This window comes from Onychostruthus taczanowskii, unplaced genomic scaffold (genome assembly GCF_017590055.1).
Source record: "Onychostruthus taczanowskii isolate IOZ18803 unplaced genomic scaffold, ASM1759005v1 scaffold2, whole genome shotgun sequence".
Taxonomy (NCBI): Eukaryota; Metazoa; Chordata; class Aves; order Passeriformes; family Passeridae; genus Onychostruthus; species Onychostruthus taczanowskii.
The window spans coordinates 12,473,279-12,499,147 of NW_024499239.1; the positions used below are offsets into that span (position 1 = coordinate 12,473,279).

Consider the following 25,869-nt stretch of genomic DNA (forward strand, 5'->3'; position numbering starts at 1 on the left):
TGAAACTAATTTTGAAAATAAGGATTAGTATTTACCACTTTAGATGTTAGTAGCCCATGAGGTACAGGTTGTTAGATCACCTGTCTCACTGCTCATTAGCTTTTCTATAATCTTACCTTGTTGAAACTGGGAATGCTCTATACAGATAGCAGGAACTAAGCATATCAATTTCTTAATAATGTAGCACATACTCAGAGCAAACAGGTACCACCGGTAGTTCCAGCACGGCTAATCTTAGGCATGAATATCAATGTTTTACATATTGTATTAAAGACAGAACTTTTTAAAAAATAGTCTTTTAAAAAATAGTCAACTTTTTAAAAAATAGCAACAGTGAATAAGAAAGAGATTATTGTACTCAAGACAAATTGAATGAAAAATGTATACTAGTGTAGACATTTTCCCTTCTGCTGATGTAAAAACTTTGTAAAGAAAATTCAATAAATTCAATAAAGAATCAGACTTTTGCAAAAGAAGTGCCAAATGAAAAATTTGCATTGGTTTTTCTTTTAATATTCTAGCACATGATTAAACAACATGCTTGAAATTGTGATCTTCTGTGGCTTTAAACAATTCTTTGTGAAACAGCTACTACTTCCTAAAAACACCTTCTATTTAGGGATCTCCTCACAAGATTTCAGACTTGGCACAGATTTTAAGGAATTTAAAAGATAATCTGCCTTCACATGCAACATATTAGCCTTTAGTTTCAGATGTCTCCAAATGCAGAAGGCATTAAACAATGCCACTTTAACCATGAAGACCTGGAAGTTATGAGAACAATGTGTGAATTCTGTGTAATTCATATAAATTAGATATATAATGTAATTTACTTGGGGGTGATGGTTTGCTTTTACACCATTTCTTTGATTTCTATTCAAAGCACATAATGAATACCTGCTCTTGCAGGGTTTCTCTGAGGGGATTAAAGGTGATCATAAGGCCTTAACAGGTGACTGAGGGGCTCAGAATAGCAACTGCTTGTCTACAATATGTTTCCTTCTACAGAATGGGGCTTGTCTTAAAAAGTGATTTTTTACTCTAGTTAATGTTCTAGTAGATACAAAAGCTGCAATCTCTCTCTTCCTCTCTCTCTTTTTCTTCTTCTTTATGAAACTTTACTGAAGTTATTCAGACCTTTCTGACCTGCAGCTTCAGTCACAGTGGTGTGTTCTATATGGGATAACGTTTATTAACCATTCACAAAATTCAGCAGTGTGTCTGTATGGCTGATAAAGTTTGCTGTCACGGCAATAGTGCTGTTGCCATGCTGTCTTCCTACAGCATACTTCCCAGAGCAATTCAGAGTCCTGATTTATATATACTTGAAGTGTTGCAAAGTTTAGCTTCTGTAATTACAGAGAAGCTGCCTCTTTTCTTCACTGCAGAAATTGAGATCAGTTGATGTATTCATCTTCATATTTTTAATTTGAACGATGTGGAAGTCTGACTTTTTAAAACATGCTCTGATTGTGGGTTCTTGTCTCAAGGATTCTTTCCCTGATGATATGACAGAACATGAGGATAATATCCATTTATTCATATGGGCTTGGTGGGAGAGGATAGAATGAGAGCTTGTCACATTTGCATTTAAGACTCTTGGATAATTTTCTAAGGGTATTACCAATTTTTATATACATACATAAAATTTCTAAACAGCGATTGCAATTCTAATTATAAGAATTTAATTTTAATATTTTAATTCATTTGCAGGATTTTTTTTAATATAATGTTTTGTATATCTATTAAAAAACAGGAGTTACATGTGTTTTTAGAAAGGAAATTATTTAAAAAAAAAAAAAAAAAAAAGCGGTAGCACAAGTGTGTCCATGGTATTGGGAGCATACATAGGTTGTAACTTAGGGTCCTCTGCTAGCCATATCATAAAACAAATACATTCTACACAGGTTTTAGGGCTCTGACACACAACTTTTAGAAGATGTAACCTTTCTTGGCTGTCTATCTTAACACTCTGCTCAGTATTATGGCTTCCATTGCAACAGAGGTTTGTGGTTTCTCTTCACCATCCCCTGTTATATCTTAAGCCAGTGAAGAAGGTGAGTTTTGACTAAGAAGCTAGAGTGGATAGATCTCATGTGCTTTACAGACTTGGTAATCTCTAGAAAGGGGTGAAGCAATTAGCCTCAGGCAATAATAACCTAAACTGCAACACTGTGACACTAGACTGCTCTGTCAGAAGCCCCATACCACCCAGGTGAGGGTTCCAGGGTCTCTGAATTAGAGTTGGTCTGAGATTCATGCCTATTCTTTAAGAAAGAAGGCAATGCACAATCAGGGAAAAAATAGATGTGATGTTATTTCCCTAACCCATTGTTTCAGTTTTAAGTGTTAATGCTCCTTTCAACCCCAATAGCATAATAATGCACCCATGCCAAATGTAAAGAAATATTCACTGAAAGTTGGATAAGAGGATTTTGATAGCAGTGATTTTAAAACCAGAGTAAGATGTAGCATTACAGTCCCTGGGTGGGCAAGGATAGGTTGGATTCAAATCTCCACAGGGGCCCTCAGCCAATGTCATTCAGCCCTAAATGCCCATGTATCGCAGGCCAGAGAGCTGGATGGTGCTAAGAACTCATCGAATCACACGTGTAAGCTAGGGAAATTGGAGCTCCTGTAAAGAAGCTGTAGGAACAAACTCAAGGCTGTTTGTCACAAGGACCATTAGAGTGTGTGTCCTCTGTCTCCAGCCCATACTCCCATCATGCTGCAGTAAGAAACAGAGTAGAAGACTGGATAGTCAAATGGAAGCTCATAGAAATGTGTTGTGTTTCAGTAACCCAAGATTTTTACTTCTATGGATGGATATAAAAGGCCTTGGGGGGGAAATAAAAACCTCTTTCTTAACAAATGTCTTTGAAAAGGCAGAAAATATGCTTAAATGTGCCCTATTTTACATATTCCTTTCATCCTTTAGGCTTTTGACGTAATGCTTATCACTTTGCCATTATGTCAATTTGTGCTTACCAGTATTTTTTTCTCTTGTCTCATCTTATATTTAGGCAGTGATCCTGCAAACACTTACCTACATGCTTAGTTTTGCTACTCCTTCCTTGTTAATCCCTTTGAAGTTAAAAGGATTATTTGCATTAGCAAAATAAGGCATGTGTGTGCTTTCAGGAGGAAGTTCTTTTGTTGTAAACCCTTTGGGGTGGGACCAGATCGGTTATTGTGCAGTCAGATAGCTCAAAGCACGGCTGCATGGAGGATGAGTTCAGGAGTTTGTGAAGTTAACAGTTGTTAACAGAGTGAACTGGTTTGTGGGATATGCCTGGGGCACAGCGCACAAGTAGTTGTTCACCTCCAATCTTCTTCCCCTCTTTTCTGCATTCCTTGCTGAGCTGTAGCCTCAGATTTCACATCAGCTGAGACATCTGCTTTTTTTCTTACCTCCTAAAGAAGAAAATTCCGTGATATTTGCCATTCGGTACTCTAGAGCAAGACCGCAAGTAGATTTATGCTGGTGTGCACAGGGAGGAGAAATAAAGATCTGACACAGAGCTGCAGAGCTCTCCATGCTCCCATCGTTGCACCCTTGCTCCCTTCTCAGAACCTCCCAGCACTAGCTGCTCATCCCAACTAATCCATGTAATGCTTTTATATTCTTCCCATTCTTCCCACTTTCCAGGGAGACCTAGCCACTATTTTTTTCCCCTCTTAAATGTGTCCTATTCAAGTAGTCTGGTGCAATGTACCCTTGCTTTTGTTTAAGATACACTTGGAAAGATGTGTAGGAAGTCTTCCCTTAGCTGCAATCAGCCAAGGGAATGTAGACTACCACAGCATAACAAGTAAACTTGATATTTGGTGTAGAGAGAATTACTCTGTAGTGTTTATCCTCTGGAAACCACTGACACAGGTATTCTAGTGGCTTTTTTGTAGTATAGCTTTTAAAATTATTTCCAGTTTTGAAGGAAAAGTTCAAACTCCAATTTCCAGGACTATTTATTTTGGTTGATAACTCTAAGCAGAAAAATCTGTATTACAAATCAAAGACGACTCTGACGTTGGTGAGGGAGGGAGAATGATGCATTTGACTCCATCATCAGAAGGGTAAATAATTACTTTATTATTGTATACTATATGCATTGCATCTAAAGTGAATCTGCCTTGCACTCACCTTTGTTCCCAGCTGCACAGCACTGCGCTCATCATCGATTCTCCCCTGACTGTCTCATGACACCCGGACTCACACACACACTTGGCCCTGAAAGGCCAAGGGAACAGAACATCCTCACTCTGGGTAAACAATCTGCATGTTGCATTCTGCTTTGGCACAACACAGGCACAGCAAGAGAAAAGAATTGTTTTTCCTTCTTCTCTGCTTGTCTCACAGCTTCCTCTGTTCAGAGGGCATGTGAATACCACAAATCTTATTTTTATTACACTAACATCTAGAACTCCAGTAGAGTTGTGCGTGCCATTTTGTTATGTTATCTAAACCTAGGAAGAGAAATGTTCTTCTATTAAAGAAAATAACCTATGGTTTTGTCTACGCTAAATACTTTAATAAATATATTAAAGTAATTCCAACAGATCTTTGGAACTTGAATCTATGGACAAAGCCCACTTGCTAAGCTGGCTGTACTCGTGGAACAGGTCACTGCTGCTAGGTGATGTCTCCTGACTATTTTCATGTTTGTTATCAGGTCGTTTATGTGAATGCCCCCTTCTCCAGCAGTCACAGCGGGAGCGAGCGCTCATTCGAGCAGCTGAGCAAAGGGTGTAACCTCGAGCAGAAGGACTGGAGAGGGACAGGGAGCGAGCATCGGTGAGGCTGCACCTCCAGCACTGTGTGAGGCGCTGGAGTGTGACAGAGAAGGGCAGAAAGCCTGTGGAAGGTTAGAAACCGTGTCTTATGAGGAACGGCCCAGGGGGCTGGGGCTGTTCTGCCTGGAGAAGAGGAGGCTCAGGGGGAACCCATGGCTCCCTACAGGAGCCAGGTGGGATCCGGTCTCTTCTGCTGTGCCTGCAGCGAGACGGCCAGAGGAAATCGACTCAAGCTGAGACGAGGGAGGTTCCGGTTAGATATTAGAAGAAATCTCTCAGTGTGAGGGTGCTCAGGCACTGGAACAAGCTGTCCAGGGAGGTGGTGGAGCCACCATCCCCCGAGGCGTTCAGGAGGTGTTTGGATGTGGCGCTTGGTGACGTGACCTAGTGGTTACAGTGGTAGTGCTGGGTGGACGCTCGCACTGGATGATCTTAGGGGTCTTTTCCACGCGGTGACCCTGCGATCCCTCGATCCTGTCACGGGGCTGCTCCCGGCACGGCCTCAGCCCGCTCCCCTCGCGCCGCCGCGGGAGCGCGCCCGGCGGGGCGGGGCCGTCGGGGGCGCGCCCAGGGGAGGCTTTGGCCAACGGGCCCGCGCGCCAGCGCTTCGCGCGGTCCCGGCGCTTCCTTCCGGCCGCCATTTTGTCGGCCGTGCCTCGCCGTGCCGCCGCTCGGGGAGGGAGCGCAGCGCGCCCGCCCGCCCGCCGCACCCGGACGGTGAGACCGCCAGCCAGATCGACCGACCGACCCCGATCGCCATGTCCAAGCGCCACCGCCTCGATCTGGGGGACGATTACAGCTCCAGCAAGAAACGCACCACCGACGGGTGAGGGGTGGCGCGGCCCGCGGCGGGGTGGGTGGGTGGGGGGGATCGCGGCTGCTCCCGCGCCATCCGCCCCCCATCCCCGGCTGCGGCCGCTCCTCCGGGGCTGCAGCTCCCCGGGGCGCGGTGCGGCCGCCGTGCGAGGCAGGGAGAGGCTGCAGCGACGCCTGTTCGGCCGAGCAGGCCCCAAAGTGTCGCGGCTCCCCGGAGCGCCGGGCCTGGCTCGCAGTCGGGCGCTCTGCCGGGCGGGCCCCTCGGGGGGGCGGATGGCGGCGGGAGCGGGCGGGAGGGCCTCGTGCGGCGGCGCCGGGAGGGGGAAGGGAGGAAGGCGCCGGCCCGGCCGCCTGGGCAAGGGGGCCGGGCTGGGCGCCCGTGGCGGGGGTGGCGCGCTGCTGGGCCCGCGCCCCGCGCCGCGCTTTGTTTGCGGTTCTTCGCCGTCGTGTTTATGTTGACCCTCCCTACTCCTTCTCCCCCCTTCCTTTGTACTTGTTTACTTATTCTCTGCCTTGAAAGGTCTGGCAAACGTGGGCCTAGAGGTGAACACGAGGTTTGTGCCGCCCGTGTTGTTAGTGCCTGCGCTGGTGGGAGCGTTGTTCCTTTGTTAACGTCTTTCACCCAGTCACCCTCGGTGATGTGCTTGGCTTGAAGTAAGAATTGATGGCGAGGTGGGTTTTGAGGTAGGGGGCAGGGGAGTGTTTATTGTTTTCTTAGTGTTGCGAAGGTTGACCAGCTTCAGCATATTTTTTGTTGATGTTAATGTAATTGCAGGAACACAGACAATGCGCTGGTGCTGTCCTTAAATTCAGCGTTGCTTTAGAGCTTTCTTTACACATAATTTTTCCTCTCTAGTTGGGCAGGAGAGGGAGGAAAGGCAGGCAGCTCTTGAAAGTAAATTTCTGAAGTTTCAAGGAGTACAAAGAAATGCAGTGTTTATCTCGTCTGGCCTTTATGGAGCACGGGAGGCTTCCGTGAATTAAACAGTTGCTTAAGTCCATCAGCTTTGTTTTGGACTATTTATCTGAGAAAAATCCTTCCGTTCTCAAAGGTTACAATAACTAATGCAGCAGTTAATATTCACCGACAAACAGTCTTTGCAAAACTTGCCATTTTTAAGGTAAGCTTGTACAGCTTTAGTTTTTAGCCCCTAGAGTTTGATTCATTTTTCTCAGCTAAACAAAATAAGCGTTTATTATTCAGCTTACTTCCTGTCTGTAGGATCATTGTAATCACGTTTTTTAAAATATAATAAGCTATTTGCGTTAGTTAATGCATTTTTGTAGGCTTTCCCAGAGATTGAAATAGTTCCTCTGCGTGTACAGAAATGTTGTACATATACAGTTTTTCTGTATGTAGAGGCTTTTGTAAAATTATCAAGTGGTTATGTCAAAACGGGGCGTTATTTAAATGTGGTACAACTGTTCCAGCTGGTTGTAAAGATAATCACTGGTCAGTATGTCCTTGTTTGTATGTTTTATAGTTTTGGTGCAGCTTTATTTATTGTTTTTACTTACCATGAATGCTATTCTACACTCTTCGTCCTGCCATTTTGTATGTACTGCAGTGAGTTCCCACTGGTGTTAAACCAGAAGTCATTGACCTTTATGGCACCTAAAAACTGTAGAAGTATTTGCCTTGTGCCCCTTCTTTGTTCTTTCCTCTACTGGTAAAAGCATTAAATGGTATAGGACTGAGAAAAACTCACCGTAAGAGTAATTACTGAGCATGATTTTTTCTTAGATGACCTCCAATCTTAATTCATGTAGCACGAGTCATGCTAATGTTACATGGTTGGATTATTTTAGAGTAATTTGGTTTTGCAGCTTGTGCAAGGCCGTAAGGAGGATGTGTGGAGTCTTATTAAAAGCGTGTGTGTACCTGCCTTCCTCTGTGCTGAGAGTGCCTTTCTGTGGCTGTGGAGCTGGATTAAGCTGGATGAGCTCCTCCAGGGTTACCACTTCACATTCACAGCAGTAGTGTGTCTTGCATCCAAGCTGGACTACCTGACAAAATATGAAAGCTACTTCAAGCCAACCTGTATTTTTTAGTTCCTCTTTAATGGAGGCCTCTGTTAGTAGCTCTACATGGCAGCAGTGCCACATGAGCTCTGCTTGGCCGACATGTTTGTAATTGTTGGTGTGACCTTAAACATCTGCATGGCATCTGTTTTCTTCCAGACTTGAAGTATTGTCTGTGAAGTAAAAAACATTTTGGAAAAACAGAAATTGTATGGAAGGTTTACAGTGTTACTGTGGATTCCATACACACTATTTTAAAATATGTCCATTTCTTTTCTAATGTATTTGAGTTGTGTAACATCGGAGTTGGTGATCGAGTGGGATGTATCATTCAGACTAAGTGTATTTGGTTGATTTCTGTATAGAACAGAAATTCCTTTAGCATATTGCCTTTTTTTTTGCATCAAATATTGCTGTGTTTAATAATGGGGAAGAATACTAATGATCTCTTAGATGGGCTTACACTTTCACTGTGATGATCAGTGGTTTACCTTGAGTCCTTTGTTTCCCTTGATTTCTAATCAAAAAAGCATACTTATTTATTGATTGCTAGAGTGCTGTTTTTTTGTGTGTGTGTTCTGTTCTGTTATCTGTGTATGTTCATATACGTTATATGTGTGTAAATGTAAGGAAGTGAAAGCAAATAGCAGACTAGACTTTTTCACTTAGAGCAAAAAATCCCAGCCCCCTGTTGATCATGAAGGCTGTTACAGGTATCAGGGGCAAGACAAATGTGATTAAGTTATTACTTTAGTGTAAATTTTTGTGTTTGAGTTCTGTTTTTTCTGTGCAATAATGAAAAAGCAGCTAAAATGTGACAGTTTATAAGTAAAGAACTGCCAGGCCACATATTTAGAAAGTTAAGGAAATTAATATGGCAGCATAACTCTCATTCTTCTTTTTGCTTGTTGACCAAGGGAGTGTGTGTCTGCTAAACTTCAGTAATAATGGAAGACTGGTAAACAGCTTCAGGGAAAGAAAGTGCTGCTGTGTAAGTGTTAGAGAGTAAGTTTGAAGGCATCTTGTATGTGGTGTTGTTTCTGTGGTAGGCTCTGGTTGCCCCACTTCTCTTCTGCTTTTTGAAAAAAGAAATAGACTCAACTCTTTTTATTAACACATAAATAGTTTTTACTTCTGAAATGTTTATAGAGCTTGGTAGGTGTCCTTTCTGTTTGTGCAATATAAAAGCTGTAAGAGTTCAGTGGAGAAACTAAGAAGTGGAGGATTAATGGCACTTTCCATGATGGATTGTGTTTGTAGTCCATTTAATTAGCTTTTTGTTCATGAGGTTGTATTTTTGTTTGCTTTAAGCCCACAGAGGTAACTACCGACACGGAAAATAAGTGCTGCAAGGGAGTGTTTAGGAGGCCAGATCAGAGATACTGATCCAAGTTAAAATTAACGCAGGTGGGAAGGTTGGTTCTTCACAAGGCTGGTGAAATGCTTGTGCTGACACCTGGGAAGGGTGGGCAGCAGTGGGGATCTGTTCATTTTAGCACTAGGGCTGCTTCATGGGGGCTGAAGCGTATGGATAGGTACACTTGATGGTCTGTAATGCAGAAGCTGCTGACATGATGCTGTTTAAGTAAATGGTTGTGGAATAGATTTGTTGGTGTGGTTTATTTGCACTTCAACTGGATACCAGTGAAGGATACAAATCCTTCAGAAACATACATATACAAAAGAATACTGTAAAAAACCAAACCAAACCTTCATATTAGTAGTGTGGCTTATTCTGCCTTTAGTGAAGTGTGTTGTTGCATTTTACCCTGGCTTCCTTGAATTGCTTTTATACCTTTGTTTCTTTTTGCTGCCAGTGATGTTACTGTTTGACCATGCACTTGTATGTCCTGGTACGTGTAGCTGTTTAGAAGGTGAATAGCCCATCAGCCAAGCCCAAAGCTTTGTTGCTGGCTGATGAATGCTATTAGACCTTTCTAAGCAGCATAATGGAGTCTCATTCCTAGGGATAACGTCCATATGGAGAGTATGAACCCATTGGGTTCTGCAGTATCTGCCTGGCATTTTGCAGTAGGAAGAGATTTCTAGCTTGTACAATATTTAACTGTGTTAGAAGTGATGTTAAAGCTAGAGTACTGAGGAGAAAAGAAAAGGCTGCACACATTACATTCATTTGTACAAGAAGAGTAGTGGTGGTTGTTTCCAAAGCACAGCATGTTTTGAATTAAAATTTACGGAATCTGTGCTAATATAATCTTCGTTACTGCATCTTCTCTATAGGTCAGAATTTGGTATTATTTGAGTAGTTACATTTGAATGCCAAATGCATGTTTAAAACAAAAAAGCTTTGGAGAGGAGTGTTGGCAAGAGTTTTCTTTGGACATGGTCTCTAGACATGCCAGAGTATTGGTGAAGGAGGCAAGGTTTTGTTTTTTGCTTAATATATCCTAGAAATGTTTTTGTGTGCACTTGCTATAAAGCTGGTGTTGACATAGTTTGTTATTTTGCCTTTTTGATGGGATTTCAGTTAATGTACAGAAAGAGACAAAGCTTTGCATATGCTCAGTTTTGCAGGCGAAGATGCCCCTAATCTTTTTAACTTGATCTAGTTTAAAATGAAATGGATTGTTTTTGTAAAGCAGGGCTTGTTTCAAAGTTCTCAATTGGGAATTTTTATTAAAACATGCCACTATATGGATGAAAGTAAGGATTCTTTTCAAAGTGTGTTTGTAGGAAGAGTGGGATTATGTGCAGGAGCAAGCACATGGACTTGCAGAATCAGAAACTCAAAAAGACTGAGGTCAGAGTTTGAGAACACTATTTTTCTTTTGCACATGCAGTGAAGTTTTCTGCTTAATATTTGGAACAAATGTAAATACATAAATGCTGTTCAAGTGTGGTACAAGGTGATACCGGAGAAGATACTGTACAGCTTGGTAGTGTTGGGTTAACAGTTGAAGTCCATGATCTTAAGGGTCATTTCCAGCCTAGACTATTCTGATTCTGTGAGCTATAGTGTCTGGTTTTAGGTCTTAAGTTCCAGACTCAACCTGTGTATCAAAGTTGAAGTCAGAATTGTGTGTAAGACTTCAAAAAAAAATAAAGCTACAGAGTAATTGTGGAATAATGAAATCAAACTTTCCTTCCATGGCTTGCTTACTCTCTTGAGTTAGTTTTCTTGGATGGGTATAATTCCTTTGGTAGGTAGGCAAAACACTGTTTATCATTCTCTTATTTTTCTGCAGCAGCAAGTAGGGATGGGGAGAGCTGAGTCGTCTACACTGCGTAGCTGATTATTTATAATCATTAGATGTAGGGAGTTAAAACGTTCATCTCTCCACGTGCTTGCTTTATTCAGTCTTGCCTGTAATGAGAGGAACTGTTGTTGTGTTTAGGTACAATAAGTGTAGCTATGTCTATCTAATGTTGAGTATGCCTCGTATATCCTGTTACTCCTTGGTGCTTACTCTTCCAAGTAGCTGCCTACAAGACTTGAAAGATGTGGTTTGGGCACCTTTAGGGTTGCATTGTGTTCAAATTCCTCCTCTGCATTTAAATATTCAAGTGTCTCATTTTCTTCTGTGTCTCTTAACCCATTTTAGGAAAGATCGGGACCGGGACAGGGACCGAGATGACCGTTCCAAAGATCGGGACAGGGATCGTGACAGAGATAGAGATCGTGACAGAGAGAGGGACAAGGAAAAAGATCTGCGACCTACATCCAACTCTACTTATTATGCATCTGCTGGGCTACCAGCTATAAAACCAGCAATGATTCCACACAGTATTAACCCTTTCACAAATCTACCACATACCCCACGATATTATGATATCCTGAAAAAAAGGCTACAGCTTCCTGTCTGGGAATATAAGGAAAGATTTACAGATATTTTGATTAGGCATCAGTCATTTGTGCTGGTTGGAGAGACTGGGTCTGGTAAAACAACACAGGTGAGTTCATATCTATATGATACTGCATTTTTTAAAAGGTTGTGGTTGTGTGTGAGAAATAAATTGTGGAAGAATACTTCACAAGCTGTGAGCAAAACTAATTTGATGAATGTTATATTTGCTTAATGAGTGCAAAAGGTGAGGAGAATTTTACATCTTCTTCCATTTCAAAAATCCAGTACTACTGCTAGGCCCCTGCTTCCATTGAGGTTTATAATTGGTAGGTTTCTGTTAGAGAGGGCTAGAGCTTTAATGGTGGGACAGAAGTGTTACTAATCCACAAACTGAAGTGGTGGTTCCAAATAATTTGTTTAGCTGTCTTTGTAGATGGCAGCTACAAAGTATGAACTTGTTCATGTTTTATGAAACTTACTGCTACAAATAAAAGGAATTGAAATGTCAGATACAGTTCTGACATCTGATTAGCTTTTTGTGATACTTGAACTTGAAAGGTAGAGTCTTGTGTTTCTTTCGTGCTGAAACTTCTCAGAGGTTGTAGAGCTTTTTAGAGCTGCAGTTAAAAATCACTTTTTTTTGGTAGACTGATGGCTTTAAAAGTCTTCCTCAGCACCAAAAGCAGAGATAACGGATAAGCAGAGCCTCCTTAAGCCTTAACAAAAATTTTGAGGACCAGTAAACAGGGAATATCTAATACACGAGAACACCTGGGTGTTTGCAGCAGGGCAGACTTGTTCAAAACTTTATTCTCTAGTTTGATGTTTAAAGTCTGTGTTGAAAACTAATGTAAAACAGTTTTTGTTCTGTAACCTGATAAAATCCTTTTATCTAGGCAGAAAATAAAAGCAGAAGAATATTTAAGTTTTGGGTTTTTTTTAATGGATTGTAGCTAACTTTAAGTCTTACAGCCAATACATTTTTGCTCATACAATTTTGGATGTTGAGAAAATGTGAAGGACATAGTCATATATTTAATATCTTTTATAGCTGTGCCTGAAATATCTAAAGTTACAGGACCTTGCTGCACATTGTAGGAACCAATGTTGTGTTAGCAGGTAGTGTTATGACATTATTTTTATTTTTCTTTTAACTGTATAAGCCAAGACCAGGGCTGTATAGAATTCTTCAGAAAGGTTTGATTATGTAGTTATTTGGAAGATGCAGTAGCCTGAATATTGTGTTAAAAATGGTACTTAAATATATAGAAACAAGATTACTTGTGTGATGTGAAAATTTGAAGATCTAAAGGTTGTATCAGTGTTATTCCTCAGACATGAAGCTTTTCCTGAATTACCTTACTACTTTAACCCTTGGTTTCTGAAAGGGTTTAAGTAATGTAACACATCTTTGCTAAAAATGAGATTTTAGCTACCAGAAGCATGTAAGCTGTCTTGGAAGCTTCCCTGCTTCCTCTGAATTTGCTCTGTGAAGTTGCAGATACATTTTTAAACAATTGACAGTGTCTCTGTAGGGACATACCACTAAAAATTGTCCTGCTGCCACCTAATGAAAACTTCCTTTTGCATATGGTAGTGTCACATCATTTTTGTGGTCAGTTGCTGTCTTAAAACCTGTTTGGGGATGATTGTTTTTCTTCTTAAATTCATTGATCAGGGCAAGACTAATACTTTTCTGCAGCTAAGAAATCCTTTAATGCTCAAACTGCAGGTGTGCATAAGCTATAAATGTCAACTTTATACAAATAAAAGCAAGCAATATTTGAAAAGTATTATTTCCGAAATTAATCTTGTTTGATTGTGATAGTAGAAGGCTATACAGTAGTAGATGTGTTTTTGATAGTGAGCTGCTGCCTCTCAAGTCCCTTCCCTGGTTATGTATCCACACCACTCTCATTTAGACAGGTTGAGAGAGTTGGGATTGTTCCGCCTGGAGAAGAGATGGCGGGGGGGGGGGGGCTCATTGTGGCCTTGCAGTATCTAAAGAGGACTTGGAAAAACTTGGAGAGTGACTTTTTACGTGGGCAGATAGTGATAGGTCAAGGAGAAATTACTTTTAAACTGAAAGAGGGGAAATTTAGATTAGGTGTTAGGAAATTTTTTTGCTGTCCGAGTGGTAAAATGTTAGAACAAGTTCCTGGAGAAGCTGGGAGTGCCTCGTCCCTGGAAGTGTTTAATGCCAGGTTGGGTGGGGCTTGTAGCAGTCTGGTCTGGTGGGTGGCATCCCTGCCCGTTGCAGGATGGTTGAAACCAGATGATCTTTAAGATCCCTTCCACCTGAAACCATTTTGTGATTCTATGATTATGTGCATGTTTTCCCATTAGTCTTCTAGAGCACCCAGGATTGGAAATGCTTGGCTGAGACAATGGAAGAAACAGAAGATTAAACTTTTCTCACTTGTTGCACATAGACTTAAACCCCAGAGTACTGAAGAAGTATACTGGAAGCCAAGACATTAATTTTCAGTTCTTTAGTGTTTGCAGTGCTTTGATTTGTAATTTAAACTTAACCTTTGAAGTTAACTGGTTTTTCTAAATGCACTGGAAACCGGCTCAGTGGTGGAATGGGTGTTCCAGATTTCTTTTAGGAAGGGGTAATCACTTATTGTAATTGCAGGCATTCACTCTCTTTTAAATCTGGGATCATGTGGTTCTGGTATAATTTCACTTTGTTTGGTAAAGAGAATGGCATCTCCTTTGTGTATTGATGTAACATCAGTGATGCCCTTCTTTAGCAGGGCTTCTTGGCAAAGTCCAGAGCAAGGTGATATGAAGTGTAGCTTAATCCTTGTCCTTTAGTGGGCAGGAGAACTGATACAGGTTCTCAAATAATGAAAATTAAGAGAATTCTACTATGTAACTTGTAACTTAGGAAGTTTTCAGGAAGTTAGAGGGGCTCAAAAAAGCCAGAAAGGGTGGTGCTCTTCTGTCTCTTGCTATGCATTCCTTAGAATGATGAAGTTCCTTTGACTTCTAATTAGTCTTTAATCCTTAGTCCTTTATCCTTGATCTTAGAGGCCACTGTATGTGTAGTCACTATCTCCTTGTGTTTATAGAAGTCATATTTGAAAATCTCTCTTACTTGAGGAAGTCCTTGAGATTGAATGGTGCTGACTAAAGCCACTCCTCCTGCTTTGGATACTGATAAAATGACAATTTTTTATAAGGGAAGTCAGGGATTTTGATGATAGTATAGGGTTTTTCTGTCAGTAGGATTAACTTTGGGCTAGGTTTCATAATAACCAAATGAAAGTATATTCCCAGACATGACTGAAGTAAAAAATGCAGTATGGCACAGCCCTTTTTCCCAGTATTTGTATGTCTTTGAAAGCTGGACAGGAAAAGTCTTCGGGTGGTTGTCTATATCAGCTTAGCACTGGGAAATCTATAGAGCCCTTTTCTTTCATTTGACACTGATGCTGAAGGTTTTGTTGTTTACTGGAAAATTACTTTTAAATTGGTTTTATTTCTGCCATGCTGCAGTGGCCTGGCAGACCTGCTGGTTCAAAATTTATTTCAGGACTTGCTCTGTTTTAAGTCAAAAAGCTTCACCTAATATACTTGCATATACTAATGTACTTAGTTGAACTATCACTAGTGACTTGGGAAGCGGGGGAGGCATGCGTATGTTGCAGGCTAGGGTTTCATCTTGCTGCTGTTAGTGTTCAAGAACTGCTATTCTAGTTGTGAATAGGATTTGCAGAAATTTGAGTTCTTCGCAGCAGTCTAGTAGCTCCTATCATATATTGCTTTTGTTTGCTTTATTGTTCATGTATTTATAGTGGAAGTATAGTTTTCATTAAAAATGCTTTAGACTACACTGATCTGGTTATGTCTTACTGTTTACTTATGTCCATTTTGCTATGAAAACAATAATGAAGAACTGACATTTTCCTGGTTTAAATTATACTACTTTCTCTATTATTCCTCATTGGAATGCCATGTATAAAGGGTATGTTTTCTTTTCCTCTTTGTGCTTTTAAGAATACTTGGAAAGTAATTACCAAGAATGAGTGGGTTTTTTTGGTCTGTAGGCTTGAAACTAGTTCAGCCTGGACATGTCTCATAAAGTGTCACACTGAGAACATGTTGACAATAATCTATCATCTGTTACAGATCATAGGAATTCTGAATAAGACTTATTTTGGATGATTCTTACTGTTTCCAGAGTCCTAATAGGGGCAGAAAACTACTGACTGGCAAATAAAATGAGTGCTAACACAGAAAAGAAAGTATAGGGGATTTACTGGGTTTTTTTGGTCTGTAGGTTTGGAACTAGTTCAGCCTGGAGATGTCTCCTCATGAAGTGTCACACTGAGAACATGTTTACAATAATCTATCAAGCTGTTACTGATCATAGGAATTCTGAATAAAACTTAATTTGGATGATTCTTACTGTTTCCAGAGTCCTAATAGGGGCAGAAAACTACTGACTGGCAAATAAAATGAGTGCTAACACAGAAAAGAAAGCAAAGGGGATTTATATCTTACTGATCAAATTTCTGAAGAACAGTAATAAACCTAAAGAACACAATTATCTGTTCGTTTTATTTGTTGCACTTCTTGGCTAAGACAATTCTTTATTACTAAAGTAATTCTTTTTGCTTAAATACATTATTAAGCATTACTTTTTCAAGACACAAAATACATTTTGCTTACTGTAAAACTTTAACTGTGCTGCTGATCTCAGATTTTGAGTGTGTTTGCTCTAATTTTGGTTGCTCAGGAGCACGTTGGCTCCCTAACTACCTGTGAAAGGTATTGATCTAACACAGGTAAAATGTACCATGAACCTATGTATTTCTGTGATAACTTCAAAGCTAGTAATGTACACGCTTAACAAGAGTGTGCTTCCCTTAGTGGCACTGGATCCAACTAACTCGTCTATCCCTAGTCTAGTCTCTCCTGCTTTGGCTATTTTTGTGTGCGCAGTTGACATCCATGTGGAATTCTAACTGACTTTGGATTCAATACAAAGGTTACAGGTTCTGTGTGTGGCATTTGAAGTGTGTTGATCACTGAATTTTGTTCTTGACAGATCCCTCAATGGTGTGTTGACTACATGCGCTCGTTGCCTGGCCCGAAGAGGGGAGTGGCATGCACCCAGCCCCGGCGAGTGGCCGCAATGAGCGTGGCACAGCGCGTTGCTGATGAGATGGATGTCATGCTGGGCCAGGAGGTTGGGTACTCCATTCGGTTTGAAGATTGCAGTAGTGCAAAAACCATTCTGAAGTAAGTGACAGCTGTAAGATAAAGGTATAGCAGCATACTTGGAGGTGGGGGAACCACAGGGTAATGAAAGGTGAGAGCAAAGTTACGAAAGGAGTAATAAGGGAGTGAGTGACTCTGTGGATTGGTGCTTTGTTTCTGTGTGGGGAAGAGACAGGGGAGCTGTAGCATGAGGTGAGACAAATGGGAGGTATGAGGCATGAATAGAGTTGGAAATTATTCATTCCTCCTAAAGAAGACACTGGACCCTATAGAAATAAATTTTAAATGATCCATAAAGAAGGAGGTAATCTGAATAAGTATTTTATTATTAAGGTGCTATTCATAATAAGGCACTTCAACATGCAGTTTCTCTTTGTTGTACATTCAGCTGATGTTTTATGTGTGGGGTCTTCTACTCAGGTTACTTCTGGTGAAGTTCAATAGCTTATTTCAGTAAAGAAAACTTCGCAAAGATTCAAAACTGGCCTATACCTGGGTCTGGGACACATAGTCAGGAGTGTTTTACTTGTCAGCTGCTATAGATTGCTGTGCTGCCAGGAAACAGGTGCATTTAATACATCATTTGCAGATTTCATTCCAAATGCTCTGTTAAAAACACCGCAGTGTGGTTCAAGGATCAATGCTTTTCTATCCAAAGATGGCTTCTCTTTGGTGCTACAAGTATTTGAAGGGCTGGGCATAAAGTTATTATGGAAAAAGAAATGTAACAGTAGCAGAAAGGCAAGAAGTGAACAGAAGATCTGCAGACAGAAAAGAAGAACAATTGCAGAAACAGTATATCTTGGACTTTAGAGGGTGTTTTCCCCTTTCTTTTCCCATCTCTTGAACTCAGGTGTGGAAGTTTGCCAGTAATACTCAACAAACTACTGTAAATGTTACTAAACCTTGTTTGCCCCCGCCCCCCCCTTTTTTTTTTTCTTTTTAAGCTTTCCCCCCGTAATTCCAGATTCCACTTACACTGTTTCTATTTGAAAACTTAAAATGGGCATGTTACAGTGTTGGAAGTAGTTTGCTGGTTCATTTAAAAAGTTGATTAAAAGCTTAATTCGAGCAATGTAGTGAATAAGGAAGAGGACTCTGCATCAAACCTAATAAACAGAGTGTGAGTTGGAATTGTTTCTGTTTGTTCAGGTATATGACTGATGGTATGTTGCTTCGTGAAGCAATGAATGATCCTTTGCTGGAGCGCTATGGTGTTATAATTCTTGATGAGGCCCACGAGAGAACACTGGCTACGGATATCTTGATGGGAGTTTTGAAGGAAGTTGTGAGACAAAGATCTGATCTGAAGGTCGGTAATGATGATGTCCAGCAGCATCTCTGTTCTAGTTGCAGTCATGCTGGATAAAGTATCTGTATGCTTACCATTAGCTGATTTTTATAATTGTTTTTTCATCTGTGATAGTGTATATTGGAAGGCTAACCTAGGAAATCCTGATTGTGTTATGTATTGAGGAAGCTCCTAGAAACAATACAATTGTAGCTTAACCTTATGTATTTGACTTGGAATTTTTTTGAACCTTTGTAACAAGGGTACTGTATTCAGGTAATAAGTGTTCTTATATCACAGTCAACAATTTCTTAAAATTACATGTTGCATGCATAAGATGTCACAAGTTCTAAACGTTGAGTAACTTTTTGTCCTCCAAATTTACAGGTTATCGTTATGAGTGCTACTTTAGATGCTGGCAAGTTTCAGATCTATTTTGATAACTGTCCTCTTCTCACTATCCCGGGTCGCACCCATCCTGTGGAGATATTCTATACTCCAGAACCTGAAAGGGACTACCTTGAGGCTGCCATTCGAACAGTGATACAGATTCACATGTGTGAAGAAGAAGAAGGAGATCTCTTACTCTTTCTTACTGGACAAGAGGTACTTTCTTCTGTTTACTGTTCATTGTTCCCTGCAGAAACTGCTTCAAGTGACTTGTGTAGACTACAACAGTTTCCTTTTCTAGTTTATTATTTGGATGACCTGAGGTTTTCCTGATATACACTTTAGGTCCTTCGACATTATACATATCTGTATTGTAAATGGTGTGCAAGGCCTTTCTAAAATGAAAATTCCCATCAACTTAAGTACTTAAAAAACAGAAACCCAGAGAATGAACCCTAGGTTTGTACTGATGGGAATGCCAAAGATCTGGGTACCTTAGAGCATCCTTGGTTTTTAATGAAAAGATAATTCTATTCACATCTGTACATGTATTGTACAGCTTACCTGAAGAATAACCATTTCGTTCTGCTACTTAGCTATCAGTAGTAGCTTTAATAAGAATGTTCAGGTTTTGTTTTTTTATCAGTAACTTGGGATTGTTAGGCTGTAGACTTTATGTACCATAAGTTCAGGGAATTAGGTCTCAGAAATAGACTCCATGCCCTGCAAAAGAGGATTGTATACGAGCACTTAAACTAAATTACATAAGGAAATGAGGATTTTCTGGAAATTTTACATATTTTACTTGAAATAACCTGGGGTGTTTTTTAGTCCTGGTCTTTATTTGAAGCTCTTTTGAGTGTCCATATTTGTAAACTGAGATGGAGAAGAGGTTAAAAACCTGTAGGCGTTTTGAAAGTTTGCTGGACTCAGTCAACCTAAATGTGTTTTTAGTAGGGGAAGAAGTACAGCTAGCAAAACCATTTTTCTACTCATTCTTCTTTCAGTTAGTACTCTTAAGGAAATACCTTCCAAGGGATGTGGAACAATTCGGTGTCTGTCTTCTAAGCAAACACAACCTTAACTATGACAAGGGGGGATAGTGGTACAAGTAACTTGTGATGCTAAAGGGACCCTGGTTTCTTGAGTAGACTTTCCAGCCATAAAGATGTGTTGCCTCTTGCATGAGTTGTAAGACATTTGACTAAAGTGTCTTCTGGCAGGTCATCTCTCTTAAAAAACCAAAGCAATGACTGTCAGTATAAAAGCAAATACTGACTTTTACATTTGTCCTTCTTGGATTGGAACATTGCTGTAAGTTAAAGTTCCGGTAGAAAAAAATACTTTCAGTGATAGTGGCTTTGAAACCCACCTGGTTGGTTTTAGTTTGAAGTTGTAGTTCAGACTAGCTGCGTTCTTAAATGTGTGAATTAGTGAAACAGCTGTTGCAGAAGGGTGAAAATTGGTGGCAAGAGAAAGGAACACTGCTGTCCTGCTGTTTCAGGAGATTTTATTTTTCTATCAAGATGCTGAATCAAGCTGGTCTTCAACCTTTCACAAAGCACAAATACATGGCCTTCTGGTTTATGAATTATGTACTTGCTACTACATCAGGTGCTATGTATTACTCTGTATTACTTGTTAAAACAATCACTGCAGGGCATGGGATGAGTGTCTTCCTTTGGCAGATGGCTCTACACTCCAGACCTGCCAGTGCTACAGATGTACTCTGTTCTTTTGTACGAACAGGTTATTTGATTTTCACTGGGTTGATTTGCAGGACATGATGTATTATAACTAAATTCTGAATAAAATGCTGCACACATGCACATACTTGCTCATAAGTGAATCTATATAATTAAGCATAACAGCATCTGACACTGTATTACCAAATCACTTCAAAACATGTGTTGGTAAGCTAGCATCCTCTGCTCTGGAGTCTGGAGTTGTCTGGTCCGTTTGTCACTGGATGGTATTACCCAGGGGCGCTGGAGTTGACTCTGCCTGAACCTAGTCTTAGTTTGGGTGGTCAGCATGAAATTCAAGTCTGGTTTAGCTTCTGTAGTGAAGCCTAGAAATACTTTAACCCTTTTTGATTAATGACATTGTGGGGCCTCTCTTGAGCATCATAATGAGTCTCTGTGTGTATCACTGAATCTAAAGTGGTGTGACCTGCTGTACTGTCAAGAATAGGGAAGTGTGTTCTAGGTACCATTACCACTATGTGCTTCAGGTTCATTAGGCTTAGTAGCTAGGCTAAAATTGATGTAAACAGGGCAGAAATGTGTTGTAGTTCTTTTAGATTCTTCAAAACAGTGTGAACAGAGTGCAAGATTATTTTTCTTGCCGGAAGTGTGCATATACACAGCTAAAGTAAATTATGGGAAAGGAACATGCTTTAGCTGAAATGGTGCAAATGTGACTTGTTGAGAGTTTAAGAGGCTGAAAATGAGGTGTAATTGCAGTGGCCTGTGGTAGAATAGGGTTCCTTATTGGATACTGTCTTCTCATCCAAATGATTTTGAAGTAATTTCGTATGGGAATTAAGATGGATAGCAGTTAATTAGTACAGATTAGTTAAGACATAGAGAAGATTATGAAACTTGGAGATAGCAAGGAAGATCCAGTGTTGTCATGCCCAGAAAATTAAAAGAAGCTTTAATGTGTTTGGAAACTAAAGGAATCTTAATTGTATTAGCCTGCTACTGGATGATGATAAAATTGTTGTTAATGGTGTACAAATATGTGTTCAGTAAAAATTTCCTTCCTGAATCCTGAAAGGAGCAAAAATACATTACATTGTATGAACTGCTTTTACGTCCATTAATAACAAAAAAGGATGTTTAAAAGCAACATTTACTAGGAGAAACAGGACTTGTAAAAGCAAGCTTTGTAAGGAGGAAAGCTCATTTGTTGATTTTTAAAACAAACAACCCTCTGGTATATCAAGAAAATTTCAAACATAGTGTTCATGTTTAATGCCAACGTTCAAAAAAGGTATAACCTGGTACGTCGGGTTTGCATGGCCGAGCTTTGGTAGCAGGGTGGCTTCTTTGAGGAGCTTCTAGAAGCTTCATCCATGCCCAGCAGAGTGAATCCCTGGCAGCTCCAAAGATAAATGTGCCACTGGTCAAGACTAAGCCAATGGTGGTAATGTCTCTGTGATAACATGTTTAAGAAGGAAAAAGAAACAACCCAACCTGTATTGAGCAGTTGTAATTGCAGCCAGAGAATAGCAGGTTGAGAACATGTGAAAGGAACAACTCTGCAGACACCAAGGTCAGTGCAGAAGGAGGGGGAGGAGGTGCTCTGGGCACCAGAGCTGGGATTCTCCTGGAGCTTTTGGTGCAGCCCATGGTGAAGCAGCTGTGCCCCTGCAGCTCTTTGGAGATCTTTGAGGATGCAGAAGCCACCTGTGGCTCATGGAAGACAACCATGCTGGAGCAGGTGGATGGCTGACAGGAAGCTGTGACCGTGTTGAGGGCCTGTGGAGAGCAGAGCCCCCTCTGGAACCACTGTCTTTGGTCACCCTGTGGGAGAGTGACCCATGCTGCAGCAGCTTGCAGAGATCTGTTACTCACGAGATGGGCTCATGTCAGAGATGTTCATGGAGAACTGTCTCCCGTGGGGGAGAGTCTCATCCTGGAGCAGGAGTAGGGCTCCTCTTCCTGAGAAGCAAGAGAAATATCTTGTGATGAACTGACCATAACCCCAGTTCCGTCTCCCTGTGCTGCTGGGTAGGAGGGAGGGGTGGGGGAGGGGGGAAGGTGTTTTGAGGGTTTAATTTTACTTCTCATTGTCATGCTCTGATTTTGTTCGTAATAAATTCAGTTAATATTTCTAATCTGAGCCTGTTCTGCCCATGGTGGTATTTGATAAGTGACCTCTGTCTGACTTTATCTCAGTTCATGAACCCTTATATTTTCTCTCCTCTGTCCAGCTGCAGAGGGGAGTGATAGAGAGGCTTGGGTGGGTGTCTGGCATCCAGCCAGCAAACCCACTACACCTGGATAGCTAGGTTGCCTGTCATCAGTCATAGGCAAAATTGGAAACTCAGAGGGATTTTGTTTCACAAGGGAAAAGCATAATTACATTTCATTCAACATGTCTTTCTTAGACAATAGGTGTTGTCAAACTTGTTCTCAGTCTTTGGGATTGCAAGGTTGGTAGTCTAGTTGTGTAGATAGACATTTGTTAAGCTTGCAGATCTGAGAGGCAACTGGTTTATTTTCTACTGGAGTTCTTCTAAAACAGTATTAGATTTTACACTCCATTAAGATCAGTAATCTGAGAGTAGGTGTAACGTACTTAACGATGAAACTTGTGGGGTGGGAAAGACAGAAATAATGACACAGCAACTGTATAGGTCTGTCTTACATGTTCTGGTAACATGGGCATTTACAAATGCCCGTTGTATTCTCTGTCACCCTTTTATTTATAAAGCCAAATGCATTGTTACACATTCATGAGAAGTATCTAAGCTGCATCTGGAGATGTGAAGCACAGATCAAGAGCATTCTTGATTGTCGATAAATATGCTTAAAATTGTTGCTGTGATGTTCAGTATTCCTGAAAAGCTTAAAATGATATTGGTAAAACTGGTGGTTTAGAAAAGCATTACAAAACGTTTTTGATGTTGTGATAGCAAGTTTGATAAATGAGGATTTATTTTAAAGGCACAATATTTTCATCACTGTGAGACTAGTTGAACTATGGAATTGAAAGAAAACAGGGACTTTGTTATGTGCTAATAGAAGTAGAAATTGACAACTCTTTTGGTTTCAGTGGTAGTGTTTGGGTAAGGTTAAGAGTAAGTCTGTACTAAGAGTGAACGCAAGTTGTCTTCTTTAGATTCAGATAGGAAGTATTTGGGGAGTTGGGCAGCATGAACTGAAAGAAGAGCTGTAATACTAATTTTGTTCAAATGCTAAAAGGAGGAAGGTTTTTTGCTCTTCATTCAAAAAGATGTCAGTATTTAATAGTACAAATTAATCAGGTCAAAGAGATCCTGAATATGGGAATTATGCCAAGGCAAATTCAGTTTTGACTTGACAGAGCAATTTTAGTTATGGTCCAGTTGTTGATTTTCTCCATGTATTACTTATTTTGTCTGTGTACATAATTTTGCAAAGTTTTGTTTCACTCAGTTTGTGTTCAGAGGCCTGAAGTGGTGCAGCTCTTGGAGCTGGTTCTTTTTACTGCAGTTTTGTAATTTTAGCTTGTAGCAGCTTGCTTTCATTTCTAGAAGAAGAAAGTGGAATTACGGAAGTTCTGTGCAGGCTTTGAGGACCAAGACTGTATTTGTAGAAAGGTTCATGACATCAAAGCCAGATGTGACTAGCTGTGCCCTGCATGTGATGGAACTCAGAAGGGGACAGGTGTCTGCCACATATTTCTAGTTTGGAAAGTAATTTTTATTTATGCATTTGTTTCCTTTGCCCCATATTCATTTTCACAAGGTATTAATTTTTCAAGGTTAGTTTCCTTTGGGGTTTAAGAGTTACACGTATCTGACCCCTGTATCCAAGATGAAGCTAAATCTAACTGTATAGTGTAGCAGCTGATCTTCTGTAGATAGATCTGTCATCTCCTGTTTAAAGGTTTAAAGTATGTTTTAACAGGAGCCGTCTGGGAAGTTTTGCTCATCCTGTGAGATTCTTCGGGTGTACCAAATACAGCATCAGCTGAAGAAAAGGGTTTTGCAGTAATGTTCCCAAGGATCAAGTTTACAAAATCATTGAACTCTATTTTGCATGCTAAGTTCTCATATTGTCCCATTGAATGTGCTTAAGTGACATCACTAGTCACCATCTGTTTGTAGAAAGGGTTTTTGTAAAGATGGGATGCAACTTTGACCTTACAATTCAGTGGAGCCTGGCCAGCAAGTTCACTGGCTGTTTGCATAGACCACTCTGGCCTGTGAGTTGCCTGCATGCGGGCAGGGGAGTCACTTTGGCTTAGGGTAACTCACGGCCCATCATTCAGTAACTGCTGTTTAGTAAGAGTGTAATTTCACTGTACCTTCTCCATGGCAGCACGGATGAGTCTAGCACACAAACAGAAGGCAAGGATGGCTAGATTTGCAACAGCAGTGTAACTCAGTAACTTGAGGCTGCAAATACTTTCAGAGGAGTGGGAAATGTTAAGGGGACTGGGTTTGTTCAGCTTTGGGAGAAGAAGGCACAGGGTAGATTTCATCATAATGGGCCAGTATTTAAAGTGTGAGTACAACATAACATGGAGGCTCCCTTTTTGCAAGGACCCAAATGAGAAGATGAGGGGGTAATGGATAAAAATTAATCCTGATGAGATTGTGGTTAGACAAAAGAGGAAAATTTTTCACAATGGGAATAATCAACCATAAAATAAACTATCAGGGGAAGTGGTGGGTTCCACAACATTGGGCATGTGGGATTCAGCTGGACAGGGTGTTGGGCCATCTTTCCTAGACTGTGTTTTTGACAAAACAGGCTGGATTAGATGATTCCAACCTCTTGTTCTGTGATTCTGTGAACTGCACTGCTTGTCATTCTGGGTTTCTTTTGATGTTGGTGGGTTTTGGGTTTTTTTTTTTTGCTCACCATTGAATGGAGCTTGTAATGGAGCTAGTAAGAATCATGTATTTTTTTTTTCAGCAAAACTTGCTTCTTTAAGACATGGTGCACTAACTCACTAAGATTTGCAACTGCTCCTGTAATACTTTCCTGTTGTTCATGGTCTCCAGTATGAACACCTTACTTTTGACTACAAAAATGCCATCAAGAAAAGTAATGGAAGGGAATTTCTACTGAGCATTCAGCTTGAACATGTAATAAAGACTTCATTTTCAACAGCAGAAAAAAGTAATGTGCATAATAGGCAAAATCAGTCTCTTTTGTGATTAATTTTATACAGCTCCTTTTAGATGAACTGCTAATAATACATTCAAATCCTTAGTTTTTGGTGCAGAGCTAGGGTATGTTAGGTATTGAAGTAATGAGATGATACAGAGCGGTGGAAATGTGTTATTGGAGGCAGCTCATAAGGTGTTGGCTTGTTGGTTCAATTACTTCCAAGTTTCTTTTTGCTATGTGTTTTGACACAGAGCCTGAGGAACCAGGAACTGGCACAGACTGTCTTTAAAAGTCATACCTGGAAGATTTTTAGTAATAAGGCTTTTGTAAGTTGTATTTTCTTTAGGAAAAAAATAGTGAGCATTGCTGAATATTGCTTAGTAATACTTTGTTCAGGACATGAACAAAGTCCTGTTCATGCTTTCAGTCTGGGAAGTATTTACTAGTATGCATCAAGGGTGGTGGTGGGATGAAGATTTAAGTGGTACTCTTGAAGTTAAGCCACGAGAAAACTTACGGTCCTCATGGTTTCAGTCCTGGCATTCTGAGCGTTCAGGACTCATTTGTTTTGTTAACAGGCTTCATATGCAAAAGTTTGCTTCTGTGCCGGTGGACCTTTTCTAGCTGCTCAGAAAAAACACAGCTTCAGTGAGAGGAGTAAAAGTTGGTGAATCCAGGTGGTTTTGAG

At 40.5% G+C, this 25,869-nt stretch overlaps 1 protein-coding gene across 1 annotated transcript in view; it reads left to right on the forward strand.

Annotated features, from left to right (window-relative positions):
* Window positions 1–5,437: 5,437 nt before the first annotated feature.
* DHX15 (DEAH-box helicase 15) overlaps window positions 5,438–25,869 on the forward strand; it is a 45,978-nt gene continuing 25,546 nt past the window's right edge. The window contains exons 1-5 of the mRNA XM_041403169.1: window positions 5,438–5,617; window positions 11,193–11,541; window positions 16,495–16,688; window positions 17,820–17,979; window positions 18,346–18,564. Of these exons, the coding sequence (XP_041259103.1) occupies window positions 5,550–5,617; window positions 11,193–11,541; window positions 16,495–16,688; window positions 17,820–17,979; window positions 18,346–18,564 (990 nt within the window). The 5' untranslated portion in view covers window positions 5,438–5,549. The remainder of the gene's footprint in view (window positions 5,618–11,192; window positions 11,542–16,494; window positions 16,689–17,819; window positions 17,980–18,345; window positions 18,565–25,869) is intronic.